Genomic DNA, 26807 nt, shown 5'->3' with positions numbered 1-26807 from the left:
GTGTCCAAAAAGTCCTCTAACTAACTTAAATTCTATCCTATTTATACACTTTCTAAATTGAGCTTCTGTTGTGTTTCTTGGGCTTTGAGGCCTTTCCCTGATTTCCTTTTGCTTTGGGTTTATGGTCCATAATCCTGATGAGACTGTGATCCAATTCTGTAACATTCATTGAGCAAACTTAGTGATAAACAAGTAATGACACAAGACTCAACAAATTGAAGCTCCAGACTCATCAATTCTTCAGGCCCAATCCCATAAACCATGATATTCAATTGGGTTTCATACCATAATACGTTTAAGTTAATGTTTGTGCTCAAATGCTAACTTACACTTCAATATATTTGGCCCAGAAATCCTTTCAAAAAGTGGCGTTTAAGTTGAAGTTTAAGTTTCAGTTTAAGGTTAAACTGAAGCTTAAACGTGGAAATGCTCCTGGTGCCTTTCTTACTTCTGGCGTTTAACCTCCAGTTTAAGGTTAAACTGAAGCTTAAACGTGGAAATGCTCCTGGTGCCTTTCTTACTTCTGGCGTTTAACCTCCAGTTTAAGGTTAAACTGAAGCTTAAACGTGGAAATGCTCCTGGTGCCTTTCTTACTTCTGGCGTTTAACCTCCAGTTTAAGGTTAAACTGAAGCTTAAACGTGGAAATGCTCCTGGTGCCTTTCTTACTTCTGGCGTTTAACCTCCAGTTTAAGGTTAAACTGGAGGTTAAACGCCAGTTCCAGCATTTCTTAGCCTTCATGATTCTGGCGTTTAAGCTCCAGTTTAGGCTTAAACTGGAACTTAAACGCCATTTCCAGCATTATATGGTTTAGTAGTTTAAGTTCCAGTTTAAGCTTAAACTGGAACTTAAACTCCACATGTGATATTCAAGCTTTCTTTATTGATTTTATTGCTTCCTTGCCTAGCCTCTTCTTCCCTGAAATTATCCAAACAATTGCATCAAAGTCTTGCAAAATTTCATGAGAAATCTTCCATTCATAGCATTCAAGTAATATAACTAAAAACTCATGGAATTTGCATCAAAATCATACTGTTTGGATGGTTCATTGCTTTGTTATTCATTTAACCATTCTTGGTTACTTTGAGCTCAAGAAAATGCATAAAACAACTAAAACTAACAGAAAAATGCTAGTGAAACTAGCCTATGATGCCTTGGCATCAGAGGGTAAATCACCCCTGCTTGCCACAGCTTCAGCACTTCTTTTTGCACTACTTCCTTCATTGTTGGATTCAATCTTCTTTGTGGCTGTATTGAGGGATTGGAATCCTCCTCAAGAAGGATTTTATGCATGCACATTGAAGGGCTAATCCCCTTTAAATCTGAAAGTGTCCAGCCAATGGCATCCTTGTGTTGCCTTAACACTTTGATAAGCTCCTCTTCTTGCTCCTTACTCAAGCTTGAGTTAATGATTACTGGATATGTGTTATTTCTCCACAAGTAAACATACTTCAAGCTTGGGGGCAGGGTTTTTAACTCCAACTTTGGTGCTTCCACTTTCTTTTTGCTTCCCTTGTCTGGCATGATTGAGCCTTCCATGATTTCTTGTGGTAGCTCACCACATGATGTCTGTTGCTCTTGTTCCATTGCATCTTCATGTTTGTCTTCCTCTAGGACTCCTTGAACCAACTTTTCCATTGTGTCTACCATCATACATTCTCCAATAGACTCCTTTGGATAACTCATTGCAGTGAAAACATTGAACACCATCATTTCTTCATGCAGCCTTAGGACTAACTTTCCCTTTTGCACATCAATTATAGCCCCAGCTGTTGCCAAGAATGGTCTCCCTAGTATGATTGATGCATTGGCTTCTTCTTCTATATCAAGCACCACAAAATCGGCTGGGAAGATGAACTCTCCTGCTTTGACCAACAAATGCTCCACCACTCCATGGGGAAATTTGAATGTCCTATCAGCTAGTTGAAGTGCCATTCTTGTTAGTTTGGCCTCTTCAATTCTCATTCTCCTCATCATGGTCAAGGACAAAAGGTTGATGCTAGCTCCCAGATCATACAATGCTTTCTCAATGCTAGTATCCCCGATGATGCAGGAAATTTGAAAGCTCCCAGGGTCCTTCATCTTTTGAGGAAGTTTTTTTTGTATGATGGCACTACATTCCTCCATGAGCACCATAATTTCCTTTTCTCCCCAGTTTCTTTTCTTAGTCATGAACTCTTTTAGGAACTTGGCATAGAGTGGCATTTGCTCTAGTACCTCAGCAAAAGGTATGTTAATTTGAAGCTTCTTAAAGATCTCCAAGAACCTAGAAAAATGGTTGTCCTTCCCATCTTTTCTCAGCCTTTGTGGGTAGCTACTTTTGGTACATAAAGCTTTAGCACTTGTTTTGGTAGGGCTGGAGTAAGTGTCTCCTCTTTCTTTCCGGGTTATGAGTCATTTGTAGCTTCTTTTTCTTGCAAGTTGTGGCTTGAGGAAGTCTCCTCCACCACCTCCCCACTTCTTATTTTGATGGCCTTGCATTCCTCTCTAGGATTGGTCATGGTATCACTTGGGAATGTGTTTGTAGGCATTGGTATCTGCTTGGATAGGTACCCCAATTGTGTTTCCAGTTTTGAGATTGCTACCCTTTGGTTCCTTATATTAGACATGGCCTCCTCTTGGTATGCATCTATCTTTTTTTAGCCTGCAATTGTCTCTCTGCTACAGTGGCAATACTCCTTACCGATTGTGACATTGCAGCCTCCAATCTTGCAAAGTTGTTGCTGTTATCACATGGTTGTGGGGCTGAGAATGATACATCTTAAGAGTGGTTGTTGTGTGGTTGTTGATTGGATTGGTAGGTGGCATTGTATAAATTATGGTAGGGTCTATGGTTGTTTGATTGATAAGAAATTGTTCACATAATTGGCTTGCTCCCATTCACATTCATCTTTTGGGCTATCTCCTTCTTGCATAGGTGCTTGAGCATGGATGGCTGAGACTTGATTCTTCTCCATTTGCTTGGTTAGAGCTGCTAGTTAAGCTGTGATCACCTTGTTTTGAGCCACCAGAGCATCCATAGGGTTGAGCACAGAAATACTCATTATTGGCCACAGTTTCTTTGATGTCTATGGCCTCTTCAATTGTCTTCTTCTTATTGAGTGAGCCTTCTGAAGAGTGTTCTAGTGCCTTCTTTGATTCTTGTGATAAACCTTCATAGAATATGTGTAGCTGAACTCATTCATTGAACATCTCCAGAAGGCATTTTCTTGTCAACTCTTTGTACCTCTCCCAAGCTTTATAGAGAGTCTCTCCATCTTGTTGTCTAAAGGTTTACACTTCAGCTCTCAACCTATTAACTATTTGGGGAGTGTAAAATCTTGCCAACGACTTATCCACCACCTCCTTCCAAGTTGTCAAACTCTCTCTTGGAAAGTACTCTAGCCACTTTGATAATTTATCCCTTAGTGAAAAGGGAAACAAAAGCAGTTTATAGGTGTCAGGGTGAAACCATTAGCCTTTACTGTGTCACAAATTCTCAAGAATGTGGTTAGATGTTGGTTTGGATCTTCTTGAGAATTTCCTCCAAACGAACAGTTATTCTAAACAAGAGTGATTAGCTATGGTTTGAGCTCAAAATTGTTGGCATGTATGGTGGGTTTCAAGATGCTGCTCTCACAATTCTCAGGATTGGGATTGATGTAAGAGCCTAGCACTCTCCTCTCTTGTGGAAGAGCATGGTTGCCCATTACTTCATCCGGATGATTGTGTGCTTCACCTTCCATATTTTGAGCTGGATTCTCTTCTTCTTCTTCTTCTTCACCAACCACCCTTTTACCTCTTGCTACTACCTCTCTTTTCAATCTCAAAAATTTTCTCTCAGGTTCAGAATCGTAGGAGGTTACAACTCCTTTCCTTCCTGTCATACACAACACAGAACATAATCTAAAACAAGGATGAACACCCTCTTAGAAGAAGGGTGGGTGAGTCAAGTTAGTTGATGCAGAGCATCAAACAGTTAATGTGCTTCTTGCTAAAATGGATATATAAATAATGAACGATTGGGAATTCAGTTGCAAAGAAATTAAGGAAAATAAGGACTAGAATTAAAGTAATTAACAAGTAAAAATGATAAAATGCTAAATTTAAGTACCCATCAACTTAATCATTGTCAATTCAAAATCAATCCTTGGCAACGGCACCATAAACTTGAAAACCGAAATTCACTATATCAATATAATGAATACGTCTTTGGCAAGTATACCAATAGTCGTCAAGTAATAGCTCACTATAAGTGAGGTCGAATCCCACAGAGATTCATTGATTGAAAAAATTTAGTTATTGGGTGATTTAGTCAAGCTAATCAAGAATAATTTTGAGAGCAAAATTCTAAACAGCAAAATAGTAAATTACTTAAAATAAAAGAAAGCAATAATGTGCAGAAATGTAAATGACAAGAATGTAAAGTGCTGAAAATATAAATGACTAAATTGTAAATGGGGAATGGGTTAATAGTAGAAATTAAAGAAAGCGATAAAGAATGGGGAATTTAAGAATAGGGAAGATTCATTAGAGTTGGGAGATATTGCTCTCTTTGGATTAAATTCAGATCATGTCACCGTATCCAATCCCAAAACCCAGATCTACTCAATGTGAAAAAAGATTTCAAGCATGGTTTTAGGTTTTCCTTTCCAAGGCTCCCATGAAACCCAATTTGTATTCTACCTCTTTTCCAAGATGATTGAACACTAAGCATGAAGAACGAAATTCCTTCTAGAAAATCAAAGAGAAGATGAAGAGAAGAAGAAATTCACTATCAATTAATCCATCAAGTACAATAGAGTTCCCTCCCCCAATGAGAGGGAAGTTAGCTACTCAAAGCTTCAGGTACAAAAATGGAAATTCAAACTGGAAAATAAAACTAAATACAAAAGTGAAAGAAAAGTAAAAGTTCCCAAAAGTCTCCACAAGCTAAAAGTTCCAAAAGTCTTTTTTCTAATTCAAGGTACCACCTATTTATACAAATTTTCTGTGAGTTCTCAGGTGTACTTGCAAGATCTCAAAGTGGGCCTTTCACATTTTCAGTTAGTACAATCCATTTCACTAAATATTCTGCTCCCGGGAGAGTGTAGCTCTTTTTAGGAGAGTAGAGCGCTCTTATACTCACGCGTACGCATCACCCACGTGTGCGCGTCATTCAGCATTTTGGCACTTGTGATGCGTACGCGTCACCCACGCGTACTCGTCATCTTCAGCGCTTTTGAGAAGAGTGTAGTGCTCTCCCACGCGTACGCGTCATCCACACGTACGCATGGCCTTTCAAAAATACCACTTCCACGCTACCCCTTTATCCACGTGTTTGCATGACCCTTCACAAATTTCACTTCCACGCGTACGCGTCATGTTCAATGGTTACCTGAAACTGAAGGTCGATCTCAGAGGAGATCTTACTGTTGTGGTCGAAGCTGTTACGTCTGACTTGCTGATCCTTGAGATGTTGCTGATCCTTGATCATCGGAGGGGGTGGTACTTGCAAGAGACTCCGATGCTTAAGTTAGCTTTGGCTTTGAGCAGGTATTTTGTGTATAATCAGAGTATAAGTTATACTTGGGTGCTCCAGTGTATTTATAGTAGTGTGGAGTGACCTCCCTTTGAGATAAGTTAGTTATCTTATCATATCTTTGTGGGTGGGTTAATAAACCGCTATTTCATGGTTTATCTTGTGCTCAATTGAGTGGTTTTTAACAACTCTTTACCCACTTATTCATACTATTTGCATGGTTTTACATTTACCTTCCTAAATATGTGCTTTGATTGAAAACATGCTTCTTTGGCCTTAAGTTCCCTATGTTTAATCCTCTCTTATTACCATTAGATGCCTTGATATGTGTGTTAAGTGATTTCAGAGATTACAGGGCAGGAATGGCTCAGAGGATGGAAAGAAAGCATGCAAAAGTGGAAGGAATACAAGAAGTTGAAGGAACTGCAAAGCTGTCCAGCCTGACCTCTTCACACTCAAACGGCTATAACTTTAGCTACAGAGGTCCAAATGATGCGGTTACAGTTGCGTTGGAAAGCTAACGTCCAGGGCTTCGATTTGATATATAATATGCCATAGTTGCTTTGACGCTAGGCGACGCAAATGCATGCTTCATGCGGACGCGTCGCAGTGACAAAAAACCAGCGTGGCAGATTTCGCAACCAGCGATTTCTGGGCTGTTTTTGACCCTGTTTTCAGCCCAGAACACACAGATTAGAGGCTATAAAGTGGGGGAATGCATCTATTCATAATCAGAAGCTTTCATATTCAAATTTTAGGATTAGATGTAGTTTTAGGGAGAGAGGTTCTCTCCTCTCTCTTAGGATTAGGATTAGGATTAGGATTTCATCTTCTGCAATCACAGGTTCAATCTTTTTTTTATTTATTTTTCTAATTTAATTTATGAATTCCCATGTTAAGATTTGAATATTTTATTTAATATAATTGAGGTATTTCAGATTTATCACTTCTTCTATTGTTTGATGTTCTAAGTTGGATCCTAACTTGATTTTGGAGTTGATTGATATTTGGAGACCCTTGAGTTGAATTACTCAAGAGTTAAATTATAATTGGGTTTATTGTTGGCTGGCTCTCTAATCACTAACGCTAATCCAAACACAAGGGTGAGGATAGGAACTTGTGAATAGCAGTAGACTTCTAACTTACTTGACTTTCCTTTACTCAGTACAGGATAACTAGGTAGAAACAACCTTCAATTATCAGTTGATCTTGAGAAATCCAACATGGATAGAACTTCCGATTAATCTTCTCCAGGTCAAGGCTTTTAATTTAATTACATAAAATCTCTTATTTATTTTTATTGCTTTAATTTATAAATATATCTGTGCCCATTGCCCAAACTCCAAAACCCCCAATTTACAAAACTCATAGCCAATAATAAGAACACCTACCTGCAATTCCTTGAGAAGACGACCCGAGGTTTAAATACTCGGTTATCAATCTTAAAGGGGTTTGTTACTTGTGACAACCAAAAACTTTTGTAAGAAAGGTTGATTGCTTGGTTTAGTAACTATACTTGCAACGAGAGTTTACTATAACTTCTAAACCATCAATCTTCGGTTCTTTCAAAATGGTGCCGTTGCCGGGAAATAACCACACTCAAAACCAGCAACCATGGCAAAGAAATTCAAACCAAAACCACAACTGGCAAAACACTAACCCCAATCCATATAGAAAACCCCAAAACAACCACCCAAATTCCAGTTACTATCCACACAATAACCAAACCACTAACCAAAACACCTACCATCAACCTTCAATATCTCACAACCAGCCACAAGCGTCACAAGACACTCAAAGAATCTCCAATTTGGAGATATTGATGGAAAAGATGATAAAACACCAAGAGATAATGATGGAAAGACTCATGAAAAATCAAGTGATGGCCAGACAAGATCAAGAAACAGCAAGAAAAGTTCAAGAAGCAGCAAGAAAAGATCAAGCCATAACAAGCAAAAACCAAGAAGCTTCAATCAGAAATCTTGAGATGCAAATAGAACAAGTAGCTAAATAAATTACAGAGATGGGTGAGAAGCAACCAAATGCATCCCCTAGTGCCACTCAAAACCACCCAAGGGACAAAGGAAAAGCTACAAAGTGGGAGGAGTGCAAAGCAATCATAGTGGGAAGTGAGAAGATTGGGGAGAAGGAAGCCATCAATCAGGAAGAACACAACAAACAAGTTCCACAAGAAGAGAAAGAAGAGAGAAGTGAAGAGGATAGAAAGACCGAGAATGCAAAAAGCTCAAAGAGAGATAAGGACATCCCTGAAACACAACTACAAGAGAAGAAGGAAGGGATGAAGCCATATATCCCCAAACTTCCATATCCTCAAAGATTCAAAAAAGAAAATGAGGATAAGCAATACTCAAAGTTCCTGAACATACTCAAGACACTCAGCATCAATATTCCTTTCTTAGAAGCACTTGAACAGATGCCATTATATGCCAAATTTATGAAAGAAGTGCTAACAAAGAAAAGACCCTTGAAGGAAGGATAGATTGTTGAAATGACAATGGAGTGTAGTGCCATTCTCCAAAGAGGTCTACTAGAGAAGAAGGATGATCCTGGAAGGTTTTATATACCTTGTACAATAGGAAACATAACTATTGAGAAATCATTCTGTGACCTTGGTGCAAGTATAAACTTGATGCCTCTATCTCTTATGAGAAAGCTTAAAATTTTTGAGCTGAAACCCACTCGAATAACTCTTCAAATGGCTGACAAGTCCATTCAACAAGCACTTGGAGTTGTAGAGAATGTACTGATAAAAGTGGGAAAATTCCTTCTCCCAGTTGATTTTGTCATCCTTGATATGGAGGAAGATCCTAACACTCCCATCATCCTGGGGAGGCCTTTCCTGGCTACGGGCAGAGCATTGATAGATGTTGAAAAAGGGGAATTATTGTTGAGAGTACATGATGAGCACCTAGCATTCCATGTTTTTAAAACCCTGCATGAGCCCACTCAAGAAGAAGATTGTATGAAGGATAAGGCCAGGGATCAAAGCTTGAAGGAGGCATTCAATGAGTTAACTCCAAGACTTCTAAATCCATGCTTGAAAGAAGTAGAGATGGTGCAACAGACTAAAGAAATCAAGGAGGAACTAGATCCAAAACCCCCAAATGAGAACCTCAACACTCCAGATAAAGAACCACCAAGGCATGAATCATCTCCTAAGAAAGAAGAGAAGAAGAAGAGGCCAAAAGGGTGGAAAAAGAAGAAAATCTCCACTGAAGGCTTCTCACCAGGGGATAAAGTGATGATGAACACCCAACCAATGAAGGTGTGTCCACAATTATCTGAGTATTATACTGTGAACCGGATCCTTTCACTTGAACACCTAGAAATCATCAAAGAGGAGACCGGAAGGAAGTTCACAGTAAGAGGAGAAAAGCTGAGGCACTATGCTTATCAGCCTCCATGATCAAAGAACAAGATGTCAAGCTAGTGACAATAAAGAAGGCTTGTTGGGAGGCAACCCAACCTGAGGTAATTTTCTCTTCATAGCTAATTTAATAAAAGAGTTGAGTAGATTTCTCAGTATTGCAAAGAGCTAAGTTTGGTGTTGCACACCAAAATTATTAAGGGGTGAATGTTGGATGCTAAGTTTGGTGTTCCACCAAAAATTTCATTAAGAATACATTGCACCCTCATCATGATCAGTATCGGCTACAAACCATCAGAGAAACTGCTTAACAATTGTCATGTTTCTAGTTTTTAGTTGTTTTCTAGTTCATAGTTTGTTTTCTAGTCCATAGTTTATTTCCTTAATAAAAGTACTTGATGTTTCATGCATGTATTTATTCTGCTACATATAGAAGTAGGCAAGGAACTAAGTTTGGTGTTCCCACACCAACTTAGGTTCATAGAATCACAAGCATACATGCATGCTAACTGCCTCTCAAGTGCTTGGGAAACAAGCAACTTTCAATATCTTTTGTAGGAAGTCATTCAATCTCTTGGGGGAAAAGGTACATCATCATGGACAGAGGAAGGACATGGAACCCAACAATGATGATGACACAGATGAAACAAATAGACTCCAAGAGGTTGTATTGTTCTCTGACTGATTCTAGTTCAAATATGTTAATTGAAAGTGCAAATGTCCCCTGTTGATTAGTATCTTTCTAGATTCATTTACTGTCTGCTAGCTTGTTTGTTTTCATGCTGTTATGGCTTACTAGTCTAAGTGCTTGATTCACTTTCATCTTACTTGAATTTATATGCTTTGTTCCTCATGCTTGAATAAAAGAAAAATAACTGTGAAATAGAGAAAGAGTAAAAGTCTGGTATGATATGAGACAAAATAAGATTATGTGGTGGTATGTGCTGGTTCATTAGGTGATTTATAAATAAGGCTAAATGCTGGCATGACTTTGTGATATAAACTTGAGTTACATTTCATGAGACTTGACAAATGAAAAAGGTCTAAAATAAAAGAAAAAAAATACAAAAGAAAGAAGCAAAAAGAAATACACAAGGCTGGGCACCAATGGCTGCAAATTTGGATAAATGCCTGTGATGTTCTTGTACAAAGATAAGCTTGGATAACTAGGTTCTAAGGGGTGCTTCATCACCCGGTAACTTGGGTTAACTAATCCGGGATTGCCAACCGAAAGTCCACCATCAAGAGCTACTTTGAGACAAAGCATTTAAGGTGTTGGGCATCAATTTCCAAAGAACAAATAGAGATGAACAAAACAAGCTAAATGCCTGTGATGTGTGTGTGCTAAGGAGAGGCTTGAGTAAGTAAGCCCATAGGGGTGTTTCAACACCTAGCATCTTGAACCAACTGGTGCGGGAATGTTGGCTGAAAGCTTACTCTAAAAAGCTGCCTTACAACATAGCATTAAGCCTCAGCCAAGAAAGAGAGCAACAAAAAAAAACCCCCAGGGACCAAGCAATAACAAGTCTCATTTTTTGTGTAATTCAAGTAAGGATCCAAAGGAATGTTGATGTCTCAACCCCAGAATAAAAATCCCTAAGATACCATGCATAAAAACCCCGTTTACCAGTATTCAATGTCTTCTAACAAAAGGCTTATACACTTCTCTGCTTCTAGTAATTTTCCTTATGTTTTACTGCTTGCTTGGGGACAAGCAAGGTTTTATGCACTTTCTTAAGCCATAAGTAAGCCAATTGGGTTGAATTTCATGTTTCCTTTGATTCAATCAACCAGGGATAAATTGATGCATTTTCATGAGTTTTTATGCCATAATTGCTCATATGACAAGAAGAAGAATAACTCTCATGATTATGGCATAGCTTTGATACAATTGTTGATTGATGATAGGTGGAATAAAGCTTGGAAGAAGGTTGCAAGAATGGGCTTGAAAAGAGGGATCAACGTTTGAGCTAACGTTTGCCTCAAACGTTAACTCAAACGTGAGAAGCAGCTGAAGAACACCCCTGGATGTCGCCAATGTTTGCGCCTTGGCTGAAGAAGAAACAGGGGAAGGAGCCAACGTTTGCGCCAACATTTGCCTCAAACGTGAGGTCAAACGTTGGCGCCAAAAAGAAGAGAAATAGCTCTCTTGGGCACAGCAACGTTTGAGCCAACGTTTGCCTCAAACGTGAGGTCAAACGTTGGCTACATTTTGGCAAGAAAGAGCATGGAAGAGCACCATTGATTGATGGGTTAGATGAGCTACGTTTGCGCCAAGGTTTGCCTCAAACGTTGGGCCAAACGTTGGCCAAAAAGGGAGCCTGGGAAGAACCACGTTTGAGCTCACGTTTGACCTCAAACGTTGGCTCAAACATGGATGACAGCAAATGGGCTATCTGCATAATGCCTCACACAAGGGACGTTTGAGTCAATGTTTGCCTCAAACGTTGACTCAAACGTGAATGGTTCATGGCCCGGTTCACAAGTGGATTTCTTCCCAACACCAAGAGCAATCAATAGAGGCTATTATCAACCCAATTCCATCAAGACTAAAGGCCCAATTCAAGGCTTAATGATCATTTGAAGAAAGTGTATAAATAGCTTAGGATTTGAAGTTTGAAGAGAGCTTTTCTTTTTAGAGTTTTCTTTAAGAATTTTCATAGTATTCACAGTAGAGAGCTTTTGGGTTTTGAGCTGTTTGGAGATTCTGAGTCTTGGGGAAGGAGAATTGGATTCTCTTCCTCTTAGTTTTCCTGTTTTTCAATTTCATCTGCACTTGTCTTGAGTCTTGGGTGTTGAAGAATTGAGGAAATTATGTCTCAATCTCACCTTGAGATCTCTCTGTTTTTCTTACTGCAGCTTCTGGAAAATTGAACTTGGATTTACATTTCTACATTGCTCTCTTCTTTAATTTGGCATTTGCTCTCTAAATTTAGATCTAAGAAGGCATTGAGATCTAGACTTAGTTATCTAGTCTCTTGGGTCCTGAGATCTATTGGTTTCCATTTTAATTTCCTTGTTTAATTACTACATCAAGTTTATTTTCCTTCTGGTTTTGAGATCCGGTTCAACTAATTACATCAACTACTCTTCATTCTGTTAAGTTTTGCTTTTTCCTGTTTAATTCCTGCAGATCCAATTCCCATTCCCCTTTTATTTTTCAAGTCATTTATATTTCTTGCACTTTAAGTTTCTGCAATTTACATTACTTGTACTTTAAGATTCAGCTCTTTTTCTTTTTGTTCCCTTTAATTTCCTGCAAATCACCCATTCTCCTTTACATTCTATGCAATTTAATTCCTGTCAACACAATTTCACACAATCAACACTTGTTTGCTTGACTAATTCAACCATTAAACTAAAGTTGCTCAATCCTTCAATCCTTGTGGGATCGACCTCACTCCCGTGAGTTTTATTACTTGATGCGACCCGATACACTTGCCGATGAGTTTTGTGTCGGATCGTTTTCCGCACATCACCTCTCTCTTAGGATTAGGATTAGGATTAGGATTTCATCTTCTGCAATCACAGGTTCAATGTTTCTTTTATTTATTTTTCTAATTTAATTTATGAATTCCCATGTTAAGATTTGAATATTTTATTTAATATAATTGAGGTATTTCAGATTTATCACTTCTTCTATTGTTTGATGTTTTAAGTTGGATCCTAACTTGATTTTGGAGTTGATTGATATTTGGAGACCCTTGAGTTTAATTACTCAAGAGTTAAATTGTAATTGGGTTTATTGTTGGTTGGCTCTCTAATCACTAACGCTAATCCAAATACAAGGGTGAGGATAGGAACTTGTGAATAGCAGTAGACTTCCAACTTACTTGACTTTCCTTTACTCAGTACAGGATAACTAGGTAGAAACAACCTTCAATTATCAGTTGATCTTGAGAAATCCAACAAGGATAGAACTTCCGATTAATCTTCTCCAGGTCAAGGCTTTTAATTTAATTACATAAAATCTCTTATTTATTTTTATTGCTTTAATTTATAAATATATCTGTGCCCATTGCCCAAACTCTAAAACCCCCAATTTACAAAACTCATAGCCAATAATAAGAACACCTCCCTGCAATTCCTTGAGAAGATGACCCGAGGTTTAAATACTCGGTTATCAATCTTAAAGGGTTTGTTACTTGTGACAACCAAAAACTTTTGTAAGAAAGGTTGATTGCTTGGTTTAGTAACTATACTTGCAACGAGAGTTTACTATAACTTCTAAACCATCACTCTTCGGTTCTTTCATGGGTCCCCTTATCTTTGGCCAGCCGCCTTTAAGTGGGCTGTGATCTTCTGCTTTGGGCCTACTTGGGCCCTTATAGCAATTTGGCTGAGCTCTTTGGGAAGAGGTCGGTGTCGACCAATCTTTGTAAGAGGTCGGTAGTTTTGTCTTCATCAAACCTGGCTCGCCTAGCTCGGCCCAGGGTATGAATAGTGCCCCTGCTCGAGATCGATCTTTCCCTTGAGGTCGTGTCTTTAGACTTCGATCCCTTAGAGGAAGTCGTGCTCGAGCATTTCGCTTTTGGTTGATCTCCTCTATAACTCCTGGCAGGATTACTTCTGCTGAATGCGAAGCGTTTCTCTCTTTCTTTTTAAATTGTAGCGCGCGTTGCGGTTTCTAGGGAATGTGCGAAGGCTTCAAAGGCTCATTTATTGGGCTTCATATTTTTCTCTTTGCCGTTTCTTTTCCCTCTTTTGTTTGAAAATCAAAGGAGAGGTTTTACCCTTATTTTTTAGATTCCTTCTCCCTTCTGTTTCGTTTTGATCTTGCTCCTACGCTCGCTTCACTTCTAAAATTTTTGCCCTTTGAGTTGTGCATTGCTTAGCGAAAAGAAGTTTCCTTTTCTTCATCGGAAAGATCGTTTCTTTCTTCGGCTTTTTGGGGCTCCCATTGGCTCTATCGTGCTCACTCCTTCTCCGTTGCACAGGTTGGTATTCTTCTTCCTTTTTATACCTTAGTAGTTACCTTTATGTGTGTTTTTACTGTTGCATGCTTGTCTTAACACACAAAAGTCTCGATCTTTATTGTGTTTGCTTTGAAAAAGTTGGACCTTTCTGGAAAGTCTTGCATCCTTGATCTTAATCGGGGTTGTGATTTTCTCTATCCCTGCTACTCCATTTTAGGGGAGTGTGCGCACCTTAGGTTTCCGTTGCGATCTCCAGTAGTTTACTTTATAAATTTTAGGGTTTTTGATTCCTTGCGTTGTTCCTTTTTCTGTGCTCTCGTATTGTTGCCTCCAAAGGGTGCCCCTGGGATTTTGGTTTTACTGTTGGTGAGCCTTGGGAAGCCCTTTGTTTGCCATACATATTGTGTGTCAGTTATTTCACCCCCTCTTTTGTTTTTGTCTGAGTTATTTTTGTAGTGACCCCTGTGCTATCTTCCTTTGTTGTAGGTGTAGTTTGCTGTATGTCTTCCGAAAAAATATTGTTGAAATGTCTACCAAGATCCCTGCTAGCATGGCCGACTGGTTGGATTCTATAGTCCTAATGTGTGTGACCGTGGCCGACCTAGAGTACTGTGAGAGGCTTAGGAGATTCCATAGGATCTGTAGCAATAGGGATGATGAAAAGAATTATTAGTTGTTGTCGCCCGTCCCTGAAGAGAGGGTTAGTTTCCCTTCTTTGACCCCGGGAAAACGTCCCTTCTTATGAATATTTCTTTAGTTTGCTGAACATCACCATCCCTTTTACTGCTTTTGAAACCGACCTCCTATGGACTTGCAATGTGGCCCCTTCACAGCTTCATCCGAACTCTTGGGCCATCATTAAGATTTTTTAGCTGTTGTGCCAGGAGTTAGGTGTCCGACCTACCGTATCTCTTTTCCTTTATCTGTTTGTGTTGACTAAGCCTAGAGTAGCCAAGAAGAAGGCTTCTTGGGTTTCGTTCCGAGCTACCCAAGAGAAAAAATTATTTTCTATGTATGATGAGTCTTTTCGGGATTTTAAGAACTATTTCTTTAAGGTCCGAGCTGTCGAGAATGCCCAACCTTTCTTTTTAGATGAGAATGACGAGCCGACCTTCCCTTTGTGTTGGCAAAAAGATATAGTAGCTACTAAGTATTCTTGGGAGTGTTTTAGAGGATAATTGGGGGGAGCCTCCTCATCTGGACACAAAGACGTTTCTAGGAGATCCTTCCCTCCTCCGTTCTGAGTTGGGTAGTGTCCGACCTCTTTTTCTAATGGCTTTCTTCTGTTATTTGCTGATTTATCCCTTACTTATTTGTAACTTTGTTTTCTTGGTTCCTTTTTCAGAAATGGTAAAATCTACGAATTCCATGAAGGCCTTCCGTAGGGCTAAGAAGGTGACGGCTGCACAAAACTTATCGGCCAAGGCTTCGGCGGAAGGGTCTTCTCAGGTGCTCTGAAGAAGCCGACTTCTGATGCTTCTGGGCTGAGGAAGATTATTCCGACTCTTTGATGCCAGGGCATCTTGGCCAGTTTCACTGGCCTTTTCTTTACTATTTTTAGGTTAGTTTCATGCATTTCTTTAGGAAATAAGCTAGTTTTGGGTAAATATTCACTTATACCTTGACTCAAGCATACATTGTGCATTTTACATGATTTCATGAGGATTTTGCATAAGTTTAGTGACAAATATTATGTTGCATTACTCATGACTTGGACTAGAGCTTTGATGCACTTTGTTGCTTGATTTCAGGACCAAAAAGAAGCAAGAAAAGGGGAGGTAACTTGCAAGATTAATGAGAAAAGTGATTGCCAATAACACTCTCAAAAAGCCATCAATGCCCACGTTAGAGAGTCACGTTAACCAAGTTAACGTGAACTCTAACGTGGAGAAAAGAAGTTGAGCCAACGTTAGTGACACTCAATATTGTCACTAACGTTGGAAATTACTCATAAGTGGCCACGTTAGAAGCCACGTTAACCTAGTTAACGTGGCCTCTAACGTTAAGGGGGAGGGAGAGAAGCCAACGTTAGTGACACTCAATATTGTCACTAACGTTGGCCTATGGTGCTAAGTACCACGTTAACTCCAACGTTAACTTGGTTAACGTGGGAACTAACGTAGAGGATGAAGAGTTGTCGACAACGTTAGTGACACTCAACATTGTCACTAACGTTGAAGCAACCACACAACCCCCAAGAGTCACGTTAACTTCCACGTTAACTTGGTTAACGTGGAAGCTAACGATGAGAAATGAAGGATGAGCCAACATTAGTGACACTCAACATTGTCACTAACGTTGGGATGGCTAAAAGATGGCCACGTTAGAAGCCACGTTAACCTAGTTAACGTGGACTCTAACGTGAGACCTTGGGGCACATTAGAACGTTAGTGACAATGTTGAATATCACTAACGTTCTCGAAGGATGGCAAAGGCCACGTTAGAAGCCACGTTAACCTAGTTAACGTGAGCTTTAACGTGAAGCAAGAAGGGGCACACTGGAACGTTAGTGACAATGTTGAGTGTCACTAACGTTCTCGAAGGTTGACTAGGCAACGTTAAAAGCCACGTTAACCTAGTTAACGTGGGTTTTAACGTAAGGCAAAAGTGTGCATTGGAACGTTAGTGACAATGTTAAGTGTCACTAACGTTCCCGAACTTGGACTTTCACTAAATGATTAACACTCCTTACGCCCTGAGCTTAAGTCTCTGCCCACTCCGTACTTTCTCTCTGCAAGCAAAGCCAAGCCCAAATAAAGAAAGGAACTGCTTCAAACTCAAGATCCAAAGGCCCAAGACTTGAAGAGTGAACTAGAAGCTGAGAAGAGTAGTATATATAGGAGTAGCTTTGAATGGTAAAATAGTTCTGGAGGCTGAAGAACCACTCTCTGTATTTTACTTTCTTTGCAATTTCTAGTTTTATGATGTATTCTCCATCTTTGTTTTCATTTTCAAGAGCTATGAACAACTAAACCCCTTTCATTGGGTTAGGGAGCTCTGTTGTAATTTGATGGATCAATACTAAATTTCATTGTTCTTCTTCTATCTTTCCTCTTGATTTTACTTGAAAGCTTTTGATCTTCATCCAACTGAGTAGTTATCTTGGAAGAGAAGCTATTCAAACTTGGATCTCTTTTGAACCTTGGAAGAGGAATGAAGAGATCAAGCTAGAAATGCTTTCTCATGCTGGACCAAATTGGGTTTGGATGGGTATGTGACTGTAACCCTCTCAATACTTGGTTTGGGAAATGCATGTGGTATAATTAGTAACCACACTTCATCTCTTCTCATGAGCAATTGACCAAGGAATTGGCTATTGATCAAGATTTGAGAGATTGAATTGCAAGGAATTGCAATTCAATCACTTAAGATTTCCAAGGAGATCAATGAGTGCATTGATTGAGGAAGAGATGAAAATGAACTTGATCCGGAGAATTGCAACATCTCCTAGGCCCAATGAACTCCCCATATCTCATCTTACCCATTCTCTTTAATTTCTGCGATTTACTTTTATGAGCAAATCCCCCATTCCCATTTATAATTCTGCAATTTATTTTCAGTCATTTACTTCCAGTCCTTTAATTCTAGCATTTACTTTTCTGTTATTTACATTCCCGCCATTTTATTTTCTGTAACTCTGAACCCAATTTCTGGATTCGCTCAACTAGAACATTCTTCTAATTAAAGTTGCTTGATCAATCAATCCCTGTGGGATTCGACCTCACTCTATTGTGAGTTTTTACTTGACGACAACTTCGGTACACTTGCCGAAGGAAGATTTGTTGAGAGACAAGTTTTCCCCGCATCAAGTTTATGGCGCCGTTACCGGGGATTAATTGTGATTAACAAACTACCGGTTGATTGATTTACTAGATTAGACACTTTTCTTTTGTCTTTGTTTTCTTTTGTTTCTTTATTTTCTTTTGCTCACTAACTGTTTGTGATATTGCCTCACTGGGAATTTCCTCATTTGTGACAATGGAGATTCCAATTTCTTTTGGTGATTATTGTTTGAGACAGAGCTTTTTGCAGGAAAGAAAGGAGCATCCATCATATTTTAGTCAATCAAATTTCATGGGAAACTCTCCACCACCACAGAATGAGTCACTTTACCATGCTCATGGTGAGTGGGAGTATCAAGAACATGAAATGGGGTACTTTCCAGAGCCACAAAGTGGTCCATATCTTGGTGAAATTGATCACTACTCAAGTTGTGGCTGGGAAGATTATAATCAAAGAGATTTCACTCATTCATACCCCATTCATCAAGAGTCATCACCTCTCAATTATACAACCTCACCTGCAAGTTTTACATGCCTAAATTCTTCATCATTTGAGTATGCCTCAGCACAAAAGTTTATCCCAAATCCATACAATTCATTTCACCATCCACAAAACTCAATCTACTACCCACAAGAGTCATACTACTTTCAGAACACACAACCACAAAACAACCAATTCCATTCACAAACCAACCCCGCCCAACCATTACAGCCTACCCAACCACCTTTAGATAGACTTGCTAGGATGAAACTCTTCATGGAAGAGCTGAAAAGAAGTAGAGAAGAAGAGAGACTCACTAGGATAGAACTCCTCGTTAAAAAAATAATAACGACAATTGAAGAGGAGAAAAAAGCAGAAAGAGACCATGATGAAAAATTGAGACAGAATGCACAACTCTATTCTGAAGAACAATTCATTGAAGAGCTGAGATCACAAAGAGAGTCCACTTCACTCTCTTCAGAAATAGATGAATTCATTCAAAGGTCAGAAACAAGGGAGGAATCAGAAGAACAAGAAAAAGAGGAACCTATACCAAGTGAGATTTCTATGAAGAAGGAGGAGGTTGTGAGAGTGTATAAGCCCAAGACTCAATACCCACAGAGACTACTAGTGGTGACAAAGGAACATGCAAACTCACTCCCAAAAGACACACTGCAACATCAGGTAGAAGAAAGGGAGGAAGTCAATCAAGGGAGGCCACACTCCAATGAAATAGAGAGTTGCATAGAGGGTGAGTTCATTGAACCACCAATTCAAGAAGTTTTTGATGAAGAGGATGCTCCACCCATCATACAACACCCAAATCCTGAAATCAAGGTGGTAAAGGCAATCAACATGAACACTAACAAAAGGATGGTGACCAAGAAAAGAAGGACAATATTCATGAAGAAGAAAAGGTCAACCAAAAGCCATCCCACCCCCACCCCAACAAGCAAGTTTACACAAGCTAACAACAAAAGAAAGCTTGCTGGGGAAAGGCACTCAAAGCAAGGGGCATTAACTGGCTCCTCTTTCCTCTTGAGGTCATTCCTCTTAACAAACTAGAAGAAGAGGAAGAAAGTCATGAACAACATGTCAAGCTAATGACATTAAAAGAGCGCTTGTTGGGAGGCAACCCAACCGTAGGTAACATTTTCTTTCCTTGCATAGTTTACTTTCAATAATTTGACATATGATTGCATTCTAAGTTTGGTGTTGCCATGCAACAATTTGATTTTCAACCTTCACTGGGTACTTGCAACATTCTAAATTGACAGTGTCACACTAAGTTTGGTGTTGCCACTTAACTTTCATGCAAAGTACCATGCCAACACCACTTATTAATGCAATCAAAATGTCTCTATTTGTATCTCTTGTGCCTTTATTGTATCCTTAATCTTGCTTGCTGAAACACATGCATACTCACACTTCATTCTAAGACATTCATGATCCATCATAGACCCCATCACCACTGTTTTACTTGTTGCTTGAGGATAAGCAATCATTCTATGTCTGGTGTGGGAAGGGGAAGAATAGGAGGAAAAGGGCAACAACAATGAAGATAAAATACAAGGAGGTAAAGTTCCTTTCTCCTCTTACTTATTTCCAGTACATTCAATTGCATGATTGTCTTCTATGTTCTTTGTATGCATGTGTGATTTGTGATGACAAGTCATCTTAGCCTAGTTTCACTAGTCTTTTTCTTTAGTTTTCAATTGAATTATGCACTTTCTTGAGCCATAAGCAAGCCAATTGGGTAGATTTTCATGTTTCCTTTGATTTAATCAACCATGTATGAATTAATGAAATTTCATGAGGTTTTATGCTATAATTGTCACATATTATGAAAGAATGAATATCTCATGATTTTGAGCATAGCTTTGATGTGTTTGGTTGATTAATGATAGGTGAAGAAAGCTTGGAGAAAGGTTGAAGCAAGAAGGAATGGTTAGGAGGAAGAGAGGACAAAAAGTTTGAGCAAAAGTTAGCCTCAAACTTTTTGACTAACTTTTGGACAAAAAGCTGGAGCAAAAGTTAGCCTCAAACTTTTTGGCTAACTTTTGGCATCACAAATCAACACCCTGGAGAGCAAAAGTTTACGGCAACATTAGCCTCTAACTTTTTGGCTAACGTTGGCGCCATGAGTGTGCAAGGGGAGGCCAACGTTGGAGCAAAAGTTAGACCCCTAACTTTTGCCCCAACGTTGGTATCAGCAAAAGAGGGTGGCTGATGTGAAAAGTTGGAGTAAAAGTTAGCCTCAAACTTTTACTCCAACTTTTACTCAAGCTTTCATGATTCCAACCCGGTTCAATTCGGTTCTTCTCAAAACTCCAAGAGCAATCAACCAAGGCCTCTATCAACCCAATTCCATCAAGAGCAAAGGCCCAATTGAAGGCTTGAAGACCATTTGAAGAAAGTGTATAAATAGCATAGGATTTAAGTTTTTCAGGGAGCTTTTCCTTTGAGTTTTGAGAGAGAGTTTTCGGAGAGTTTTGGGGATTGAGTGAATTTTAAATTTCTAAGTCTTGGGGAAGGAGAATTGAATTCCTTTCCTCTTAGTTTTCTTGCTTTCAATTTCAATTACAATTGTCTTGGATCTTGGGTGGAGAATTGAAGAACTTCTGTTTCAATCTCACCTTGGGATCTTGTTTAATTTTCTGCTTAATTGAATTTCAGTTTCGGTTAATTGCTTTTCATCTACTTTCTTTGCAATCTACATTTCTTTTGCAATTGTTCTTGTTGGATCTAGGAAGGCATTGAGATCTAGACTTGGTTTTCTAGTATCTTGGGTCCTGAGATCCGGATTTCCCATTTCCCATTCCCTGTTTACTGTTTTCATGCTCATTTACAATTCTATTTTTAAGATCCGGTTCGATTCAAGACATCCTTTACTTCTCTGTTTGTTGCAATTTACTTTTCCTTGTTTAAATTTCTGCAAATCCAACTCCCAATACCCTTTACAATTCAAGCCATTTACATTTCTTGCACTTTAAGATTCTGTAATTTACATTTCTTGCGTTCTAAGTTTCGGCCATTTAATTTCTTGCTCTTTAAGATTCAGCACTTTAAATTCCAGTTCTCTTTAATTTCATGTAATTCACCCATTTCCTTTACTTTCTATGCAATTTAAATTCTGCAAATCACAAATCTCTCAACCAAATCTTGATTCACTTGACTAAATCAACCACTAAACTAAAATTGCTCAATCCTTCAATCCCTGTGGGATCGACCTCACTGCCGTGAGTTATTATTACTTGATGCAACCCGGTGCACTTGCCGGTTAGATTTGGGTGTTTTGGAGAAATTTTTTTTCCACAAAAATATCCCATCAAGTTTTTGGCGCCGTTGCCGGGGATTGATTAGATTGACAATGATTAAGTGAGGTGGCAATTTAGATCAAGCACTTTTTCTTTAATTTTTGATTGACACACTAACTGTTTGAATTTTTGCCTGAGCTAATTGAAACCTCACTTTAGCAATAGAGTGAAGTTTTCTTGGTTTATCTTGCTGAATATGATTCTCATAGCTTGATAAATAAACGAGAGAAGTGATTTTCGTTCATTAATCTCTCAAGTTTACCAACTGTTTGACACATGGTGTCAACTAATCCTCTGACTACATTCTGGCATGAGAATATCCAATTTTCATTTGGATTGTTTGTGATTGTGCAGGTCATGGAGGAAAGGAATCCTACAGCAAGAGGAGAAAAACTGAGGCATTATGATTTCCAGCCTCCATAATCAAAGAATAAAGAATGTCAAGCTAGTGACAATAAAGAAGCGCTTTGTTGGGAGGCAACCCAACCTGAGGTAGTTTTCTTTTCATAGCTATTTTAATAAAAAGGTTAATTAGTTTTATCTATATTGCAAGAAGCTAAGTTTGGTGTTGCACACCAAAACAATATAAGGGAGAATGAAGGATTCTAAGTTTGGTGTTCCACCAAAATTTCATCATAAAACATATTCTCACCTTCTGCATAATGCTAGCTTCAAGCAGCTAGATAAACTAGTTAACTATTTTGCTATTCTTTAGTTTTCAGTTTTGTCACTTTTGAAAAAGAAAAAGAGTTTTACACATGGTTAATTCGATGCATGAGAACCATTGGCAAGGTACTAAGTTTGGTGTTCCCACACCAAAGTAAGTTCAAAGGCCCAAAAATAACTCATGCATGCTAACCATTTTTCAAGTGCTTGGGAACAAGCAACTTTCAATATCATTGCAGAGGTCCATACAAGTTTTTGGAAGGATTAAGCATCATCAACCAAAGAGATGAAAGAGGAATGTGTGGATCAGTGATGATGATGATGAGGAGTAAAGCAAGCGAACTCCAAAATGTTGTATTGTTAAGTGATTATCTTACATCAAACACTGTTATGATTGAGAGTGGTTTTGTTTCCCTGATTATCTGTCTGTTTGGTATAGTTTTTTTTTTTCTGAAATTCAATAAGCAAGATGCTTGATCATTTACAACATCATACTCTCCAAAACTTGTTTGCACTCAATTTTTCAAAAAATGCATCACATGAAAGTTCTTTGAAAAGAAGGGTTGAGGAATTAAACAATTTTGAGGCAAGCAAAAGATTAGGAGAAGTGGTGGTTCTAGTTGTATGATTATGTATTGAGGTTGCATGCTTGTGAAAACTTGCATGGGAGCTCATAGGCAGGACATGAAGTTCAAAGAAGTATTGTGGAGATTCTCAAAAATCTATTGATCCAAGAAGCAGCAAACAAAACAAAAGAAAGAAAAGAAAATACAAAGACAAAAAGAACATGGCCCAAGGCTCTGAGCATCAATTACTAGGCAGAAAAGAAAGAAGAAACAATGACTCAAAGAGTTGTTAGCCTAGTAAAATGCTTGTGGTTAAGTTGTGTCAAAGAAAGAGGCTTGGGCAAGTAAATCCTTAAGGGTGCTTCAACACATAATACCTTAAAACCAACTGGTTTAGGAGTATTGATTGAAAGCTTATCTAAAGAGCTGCTTTGAGACATGACACTTAGAGTCAAGGCCAAAGAAAAGAAACTATAAGCTGCTTCAAGGTGACTACATATAAAGAGATCTCCATGATACCATTTGGATGAAAATCCTAAGACCTAAGACTCCCAATATGTGAGGACTAGTAAGCACTGAAGCCCTTGCATGAGCATATGATTTAGAATTTACCCCACTGTTACTTGATCACTTCACTCATAGGACCTGACAAGTTGTTCTTCAATCCATCTTAAATGAAAGAACCATTGAGCATAATTCATTTCTTGCTTGGGGACAAGCAAGCTTTAAGTTTGGTGTTGTGATGACAAGTCATCTTAGCCTAGTTTCACTAGTCTTTTTCTTTAGTTTTCAATTGAATTATGCACTTTCTTGAGCCATAAGCAAGCCAATTGGGTAGATTTTCATGTTTCCTTTGATTTAATCAACCATGTATGAATTAATGCAATTTCATGAGGTTTTATGCTATAATTGTCACATATTATGAAAGAATGAATATCTCATGATTTTGAGCATAGCTTTGATGTTTTTGGTTGATTAATGATAGGTGAAGAAAGCTTGGAGAAAGGTTGAAGCAAGAAGGAATGGTAAGGAGGAAGAGAGGACAAAAAGTTTGAGCAAAAGTTAGCCTCAAACTTTTTGGCTAACTTTTGGGCAAAAAGCTGGAGCAAAAGTTAGCCTCAAACTTTTTGGCTAACTTTTGGGCAAAAGTTTGCGCCAACGTTAGCCCCTAACTTTTTGGCTAACGTTGGCGCCATGAGTGTGCAAGGGGAGGCCAACGTTGGAGCAAAAGTTAGACCCCTAACTTTTGCCCCAACGTTGGTATCAGCAAAAGAGGGTGGCTGATGTGAAAAGTTGGAGTAAAAGTTAGCCTCAAACTTTTACTCCAACTTTTACTCAAGCTTTCATGATTCCAACCCGGTTCAATTCGGTTCTTCTCCAAACTCCAAGAGCAATCAACCAAGGCCTCTATCAACCCAATTCCATCAAGAGCAAAGGCCCAATTGAAGGCTTGAAGACCATTTGAAGAAAGTGTATAAATAGCATAGGATTTAAGTTTTTCGGAGAGCTTTTTCCTTTGAGTTTTGGGAGAGAGTTTTCGGAGAGTTTTGGTGATTGAGAGAATTTTAAATTTCTAAGTCTTGGGGAAGGAGAATTTAATTCCTTTCCTCTTAGTTTTCTTGCTTTCAATTTCAATTACAATTGTCTTGGATCTAGGGTGGAGAATTGAAGAACTTCTGTTTCAATCTCACCTTGGGATCTTGTTTAATTTTCTGCTTAATTGAATTTCAGTTTCGGTTAATTGCTTTTCATCTACTTTCTTTGCAATCTACATTTCTTTTGCAATTGTTCTTGTTGGATCTAGGAAGGCATTGAGATCTAGACTTGGTTTTCTAGTCTCTTGGGTCCTGAGATCCGGATTTCCCATTTCCCATTCCCTGTTTACTGTTTTCATGCTCATTTACAATTCTGTTTTTAAGATCCGATTCGATTCAAGACATCCTTTACTTCTTTGTTTGTTGCAATTTACTTTAACTTGTTTAAATTTCTGCAAATCCAACTCCCAATTCCCTTTACAATTCAAGCCATTTACATTTCTTGCACTTTAAGATTCTGCAATTTACATTTCTTGCGTTCTAAGTTTCTGCCATTTAATTTCTTGCTCTTTAAGATTCAGCACTTTAAATTCCAGTTCTCTTTAATTTCATGTAATTCACCCATTTCCTTTACTTTATATGCAATTTAAATTTTGCAAATCACAAATATCTCAACCAAATCTTGATTCGCTTGACTAAATCAAGCACTAAACTAAAATTGCTCAATCCTTCAATCCCTGTGGGATCGACCTCACTCCCGTGAGTTATTATTACTTGATGCGACCCGGTGCACTTGCCGGTTAGATTTGGGTGTTTTGGAGAAATTTGTTTTTCCACAAAAATATCCCATCAATTTCTCCTTGTGAATAAGCATGTCAGTTCTGTCTTTTAAGCTTTTTGTTGATTAAGGCTGTGTTTTCTAGTTTGAATGTCATTACTGCATTCTTACTTTGCTTACTTGTATGCTTGTCCCTTTAAATCAAATGAAAAGAGAATGAGTGTTGTTAAAAGACCAGAGAGGAGTTCATACTATGGAGTGAGTTCATGAGTTTGTGGTGTGGTCATAAGTTAGCTAAGTTAGTTCAACCACAAGGGTGAGAGGACAACTATCTGTCATGAATACTGTGCTTGAGAAACACCCCATGAGACTAGCTAAATAAGAAGATCCTAATAAGAAAAAGGGAAAGAACAATAAAGGTTGAAAAATAAAAGAAAAAGAGTAAGCAATAAGGCTAGGCACCAATGGTTTTAATCTTGAGGCATGTGTCTGTGGTGCTCCTGTGTGAGGGATCTACTTGGATGAATAAGCTCTTAGGGGTGCCTTATCACTTGGTAACTTGGGTTAACTAACTCGGGATTATCAGCTGAAAGTCCACTATCAAGAGTAACCCTCAATACAGAGCATTTAGTAACCCAAAGAGGTACTGGACACCAAGGTCTCAAGAAAAGAAAATAAATAAACTATATGCGTGTGGTGTGTATGTATGGGGGAGAGACTTGAGCAAGTAACTCCTTAGGGGTGCTTCAACACCTAGCACCTTGAACCAACTGGTTCGGGAGTGTTGGCTGAAAGCTTATTTTAAAGAGTTGCCCCCTTACAAGAACACTTAGCTTAAGAACAAAAATAAGCCCTGAAATGACAACAAAATGATCAATGAATAAAAGTCTCATGGGATGCAATCACAGTGAGTATTCTAAGACATGATAAAGGTCTGAAAGCCAGGAATAAACCTAACTTGCTATGCATGAAACCACCATAAAACCAGGGACATGACTTCCACAAGAATGATTCATTTCTCTTGGCATTCCATTCAACATTCTCTTGTTCCAGTACTTGCTTAGGGACAAGCAAGCTTTAAGTTTGGTGTTGTGATGCCAGGGCATTTTGGCCAGTTTCACTGACCTTTTCTTTACTGTTTTTAAGGTAGTTTCATGCATTTTCTTAGGAAATAAGCTAGTTTTGGGCAGATATTCACTTACGCCTTGATTCAAGCATACATTGTGCACTTTACATGATTTCATGAGGATTTTTGCATGAGTTTAGTGACAATTTGTATGATGCATGATCCCATGATTAAGAGCAAGACTTTGATGCACTTTGTTTGATTGATTTCAGGCCAAAAGAAGAAGAGAAGAAGCCACGTTAGTAGCTACGTTAGTTACACTAACGTAGGCACTAACATGGAAGGAAGGAAAGCCCCAACGTTAGTGAGAAAAGTTAGTGGCATTAACTTTGAAGAAAGGAAATGGAGCCAACGTTAGTGATACTTAACATTATCACTAACGTTGGACCAAGCTCATAAGTGGCCACGTTAGTTGCCACGTTAACTTAGTTAACGTGGCCTCTAACATTAAGAAGAAAGGGGCGAAGCCAACGTTAGTGACATTCAACATTATCACTAACGTTGGCTAAGTCACATAAAGCCACGTTAACTTCCACGTTAACCTAGTTAACGTGGAAGCTAACGTGAGGAAACAAAGTGGTCGACAATGTTAGTGACACCAAACATTGTCACTAACGTTGGGATGAACACACACTATCCCCAAGAAGCCACGTTAACTCCCACGTTAACCTAGTTAACGTGGAAGTCGTGGAAGAGAAGGGAGGTGATCGCCAACGTTAGTGACACCAAACATTGTCACTAACGTTGGAATTA

General features: G+C 38.7%; 1 protein-coding gene across 1 annotated transcript; it reads right to left on the bottom strand.

Annotated features, from left to right (window-relative positions):
- LOC107620664 lies at nucleotides 120-2204 on the bottom strand. The gene is made up of 2 exons (XM_016322795.1): nucleotides 1297-2204; nucleotides 120-156 (listed from the first exon to the last, which is right to left on the bottom strand). Exons 1-2 carry the CDS (start codon nucleotides 2202-2204, stop codon nucleotides 120-122), a joined length of 945 nt encoding a protein of 314 aa, XP_016178281.1.

This window comes from Arachis ipaensis, chromosome B10 (assembly GCF_000816755.2).
Source record: "Arachis ipaensis cultivar K30076 chromosome B10, Araip1.1, whole genome shotgun sequence".
Lineage (NCBI taxonomy): Eukaryota > Viridiplantae > Streptophyta > Magnoliopsida > Fabales > Fabaceae > Arachis > Arachis ipaensis.
The sequence above is the reverse complement of the archived record's forward strand: the minus strand, read 5'-3'. Positions and strand labels throughout refer to the sequence as shown.

What these genes read in the sequence shown, in the direction of transcription:
- LOC107620664 (XM_016322795.1), bottom strand. Translation starts at nt 2,204, where the DNA reads ATGCCACTCTATGCCAAGTTCCTAAAAGAGTTCATGACTAAGAAAAGA. An exon ending in AAGGGGATTAGCCCTTCAAT is followed by an intron (nt 157 to 1,296) that starts GTGCATGCATAA and finishes TGAATGTTACAG; the next exon opens with AATTGGATCACAGTCTCATC.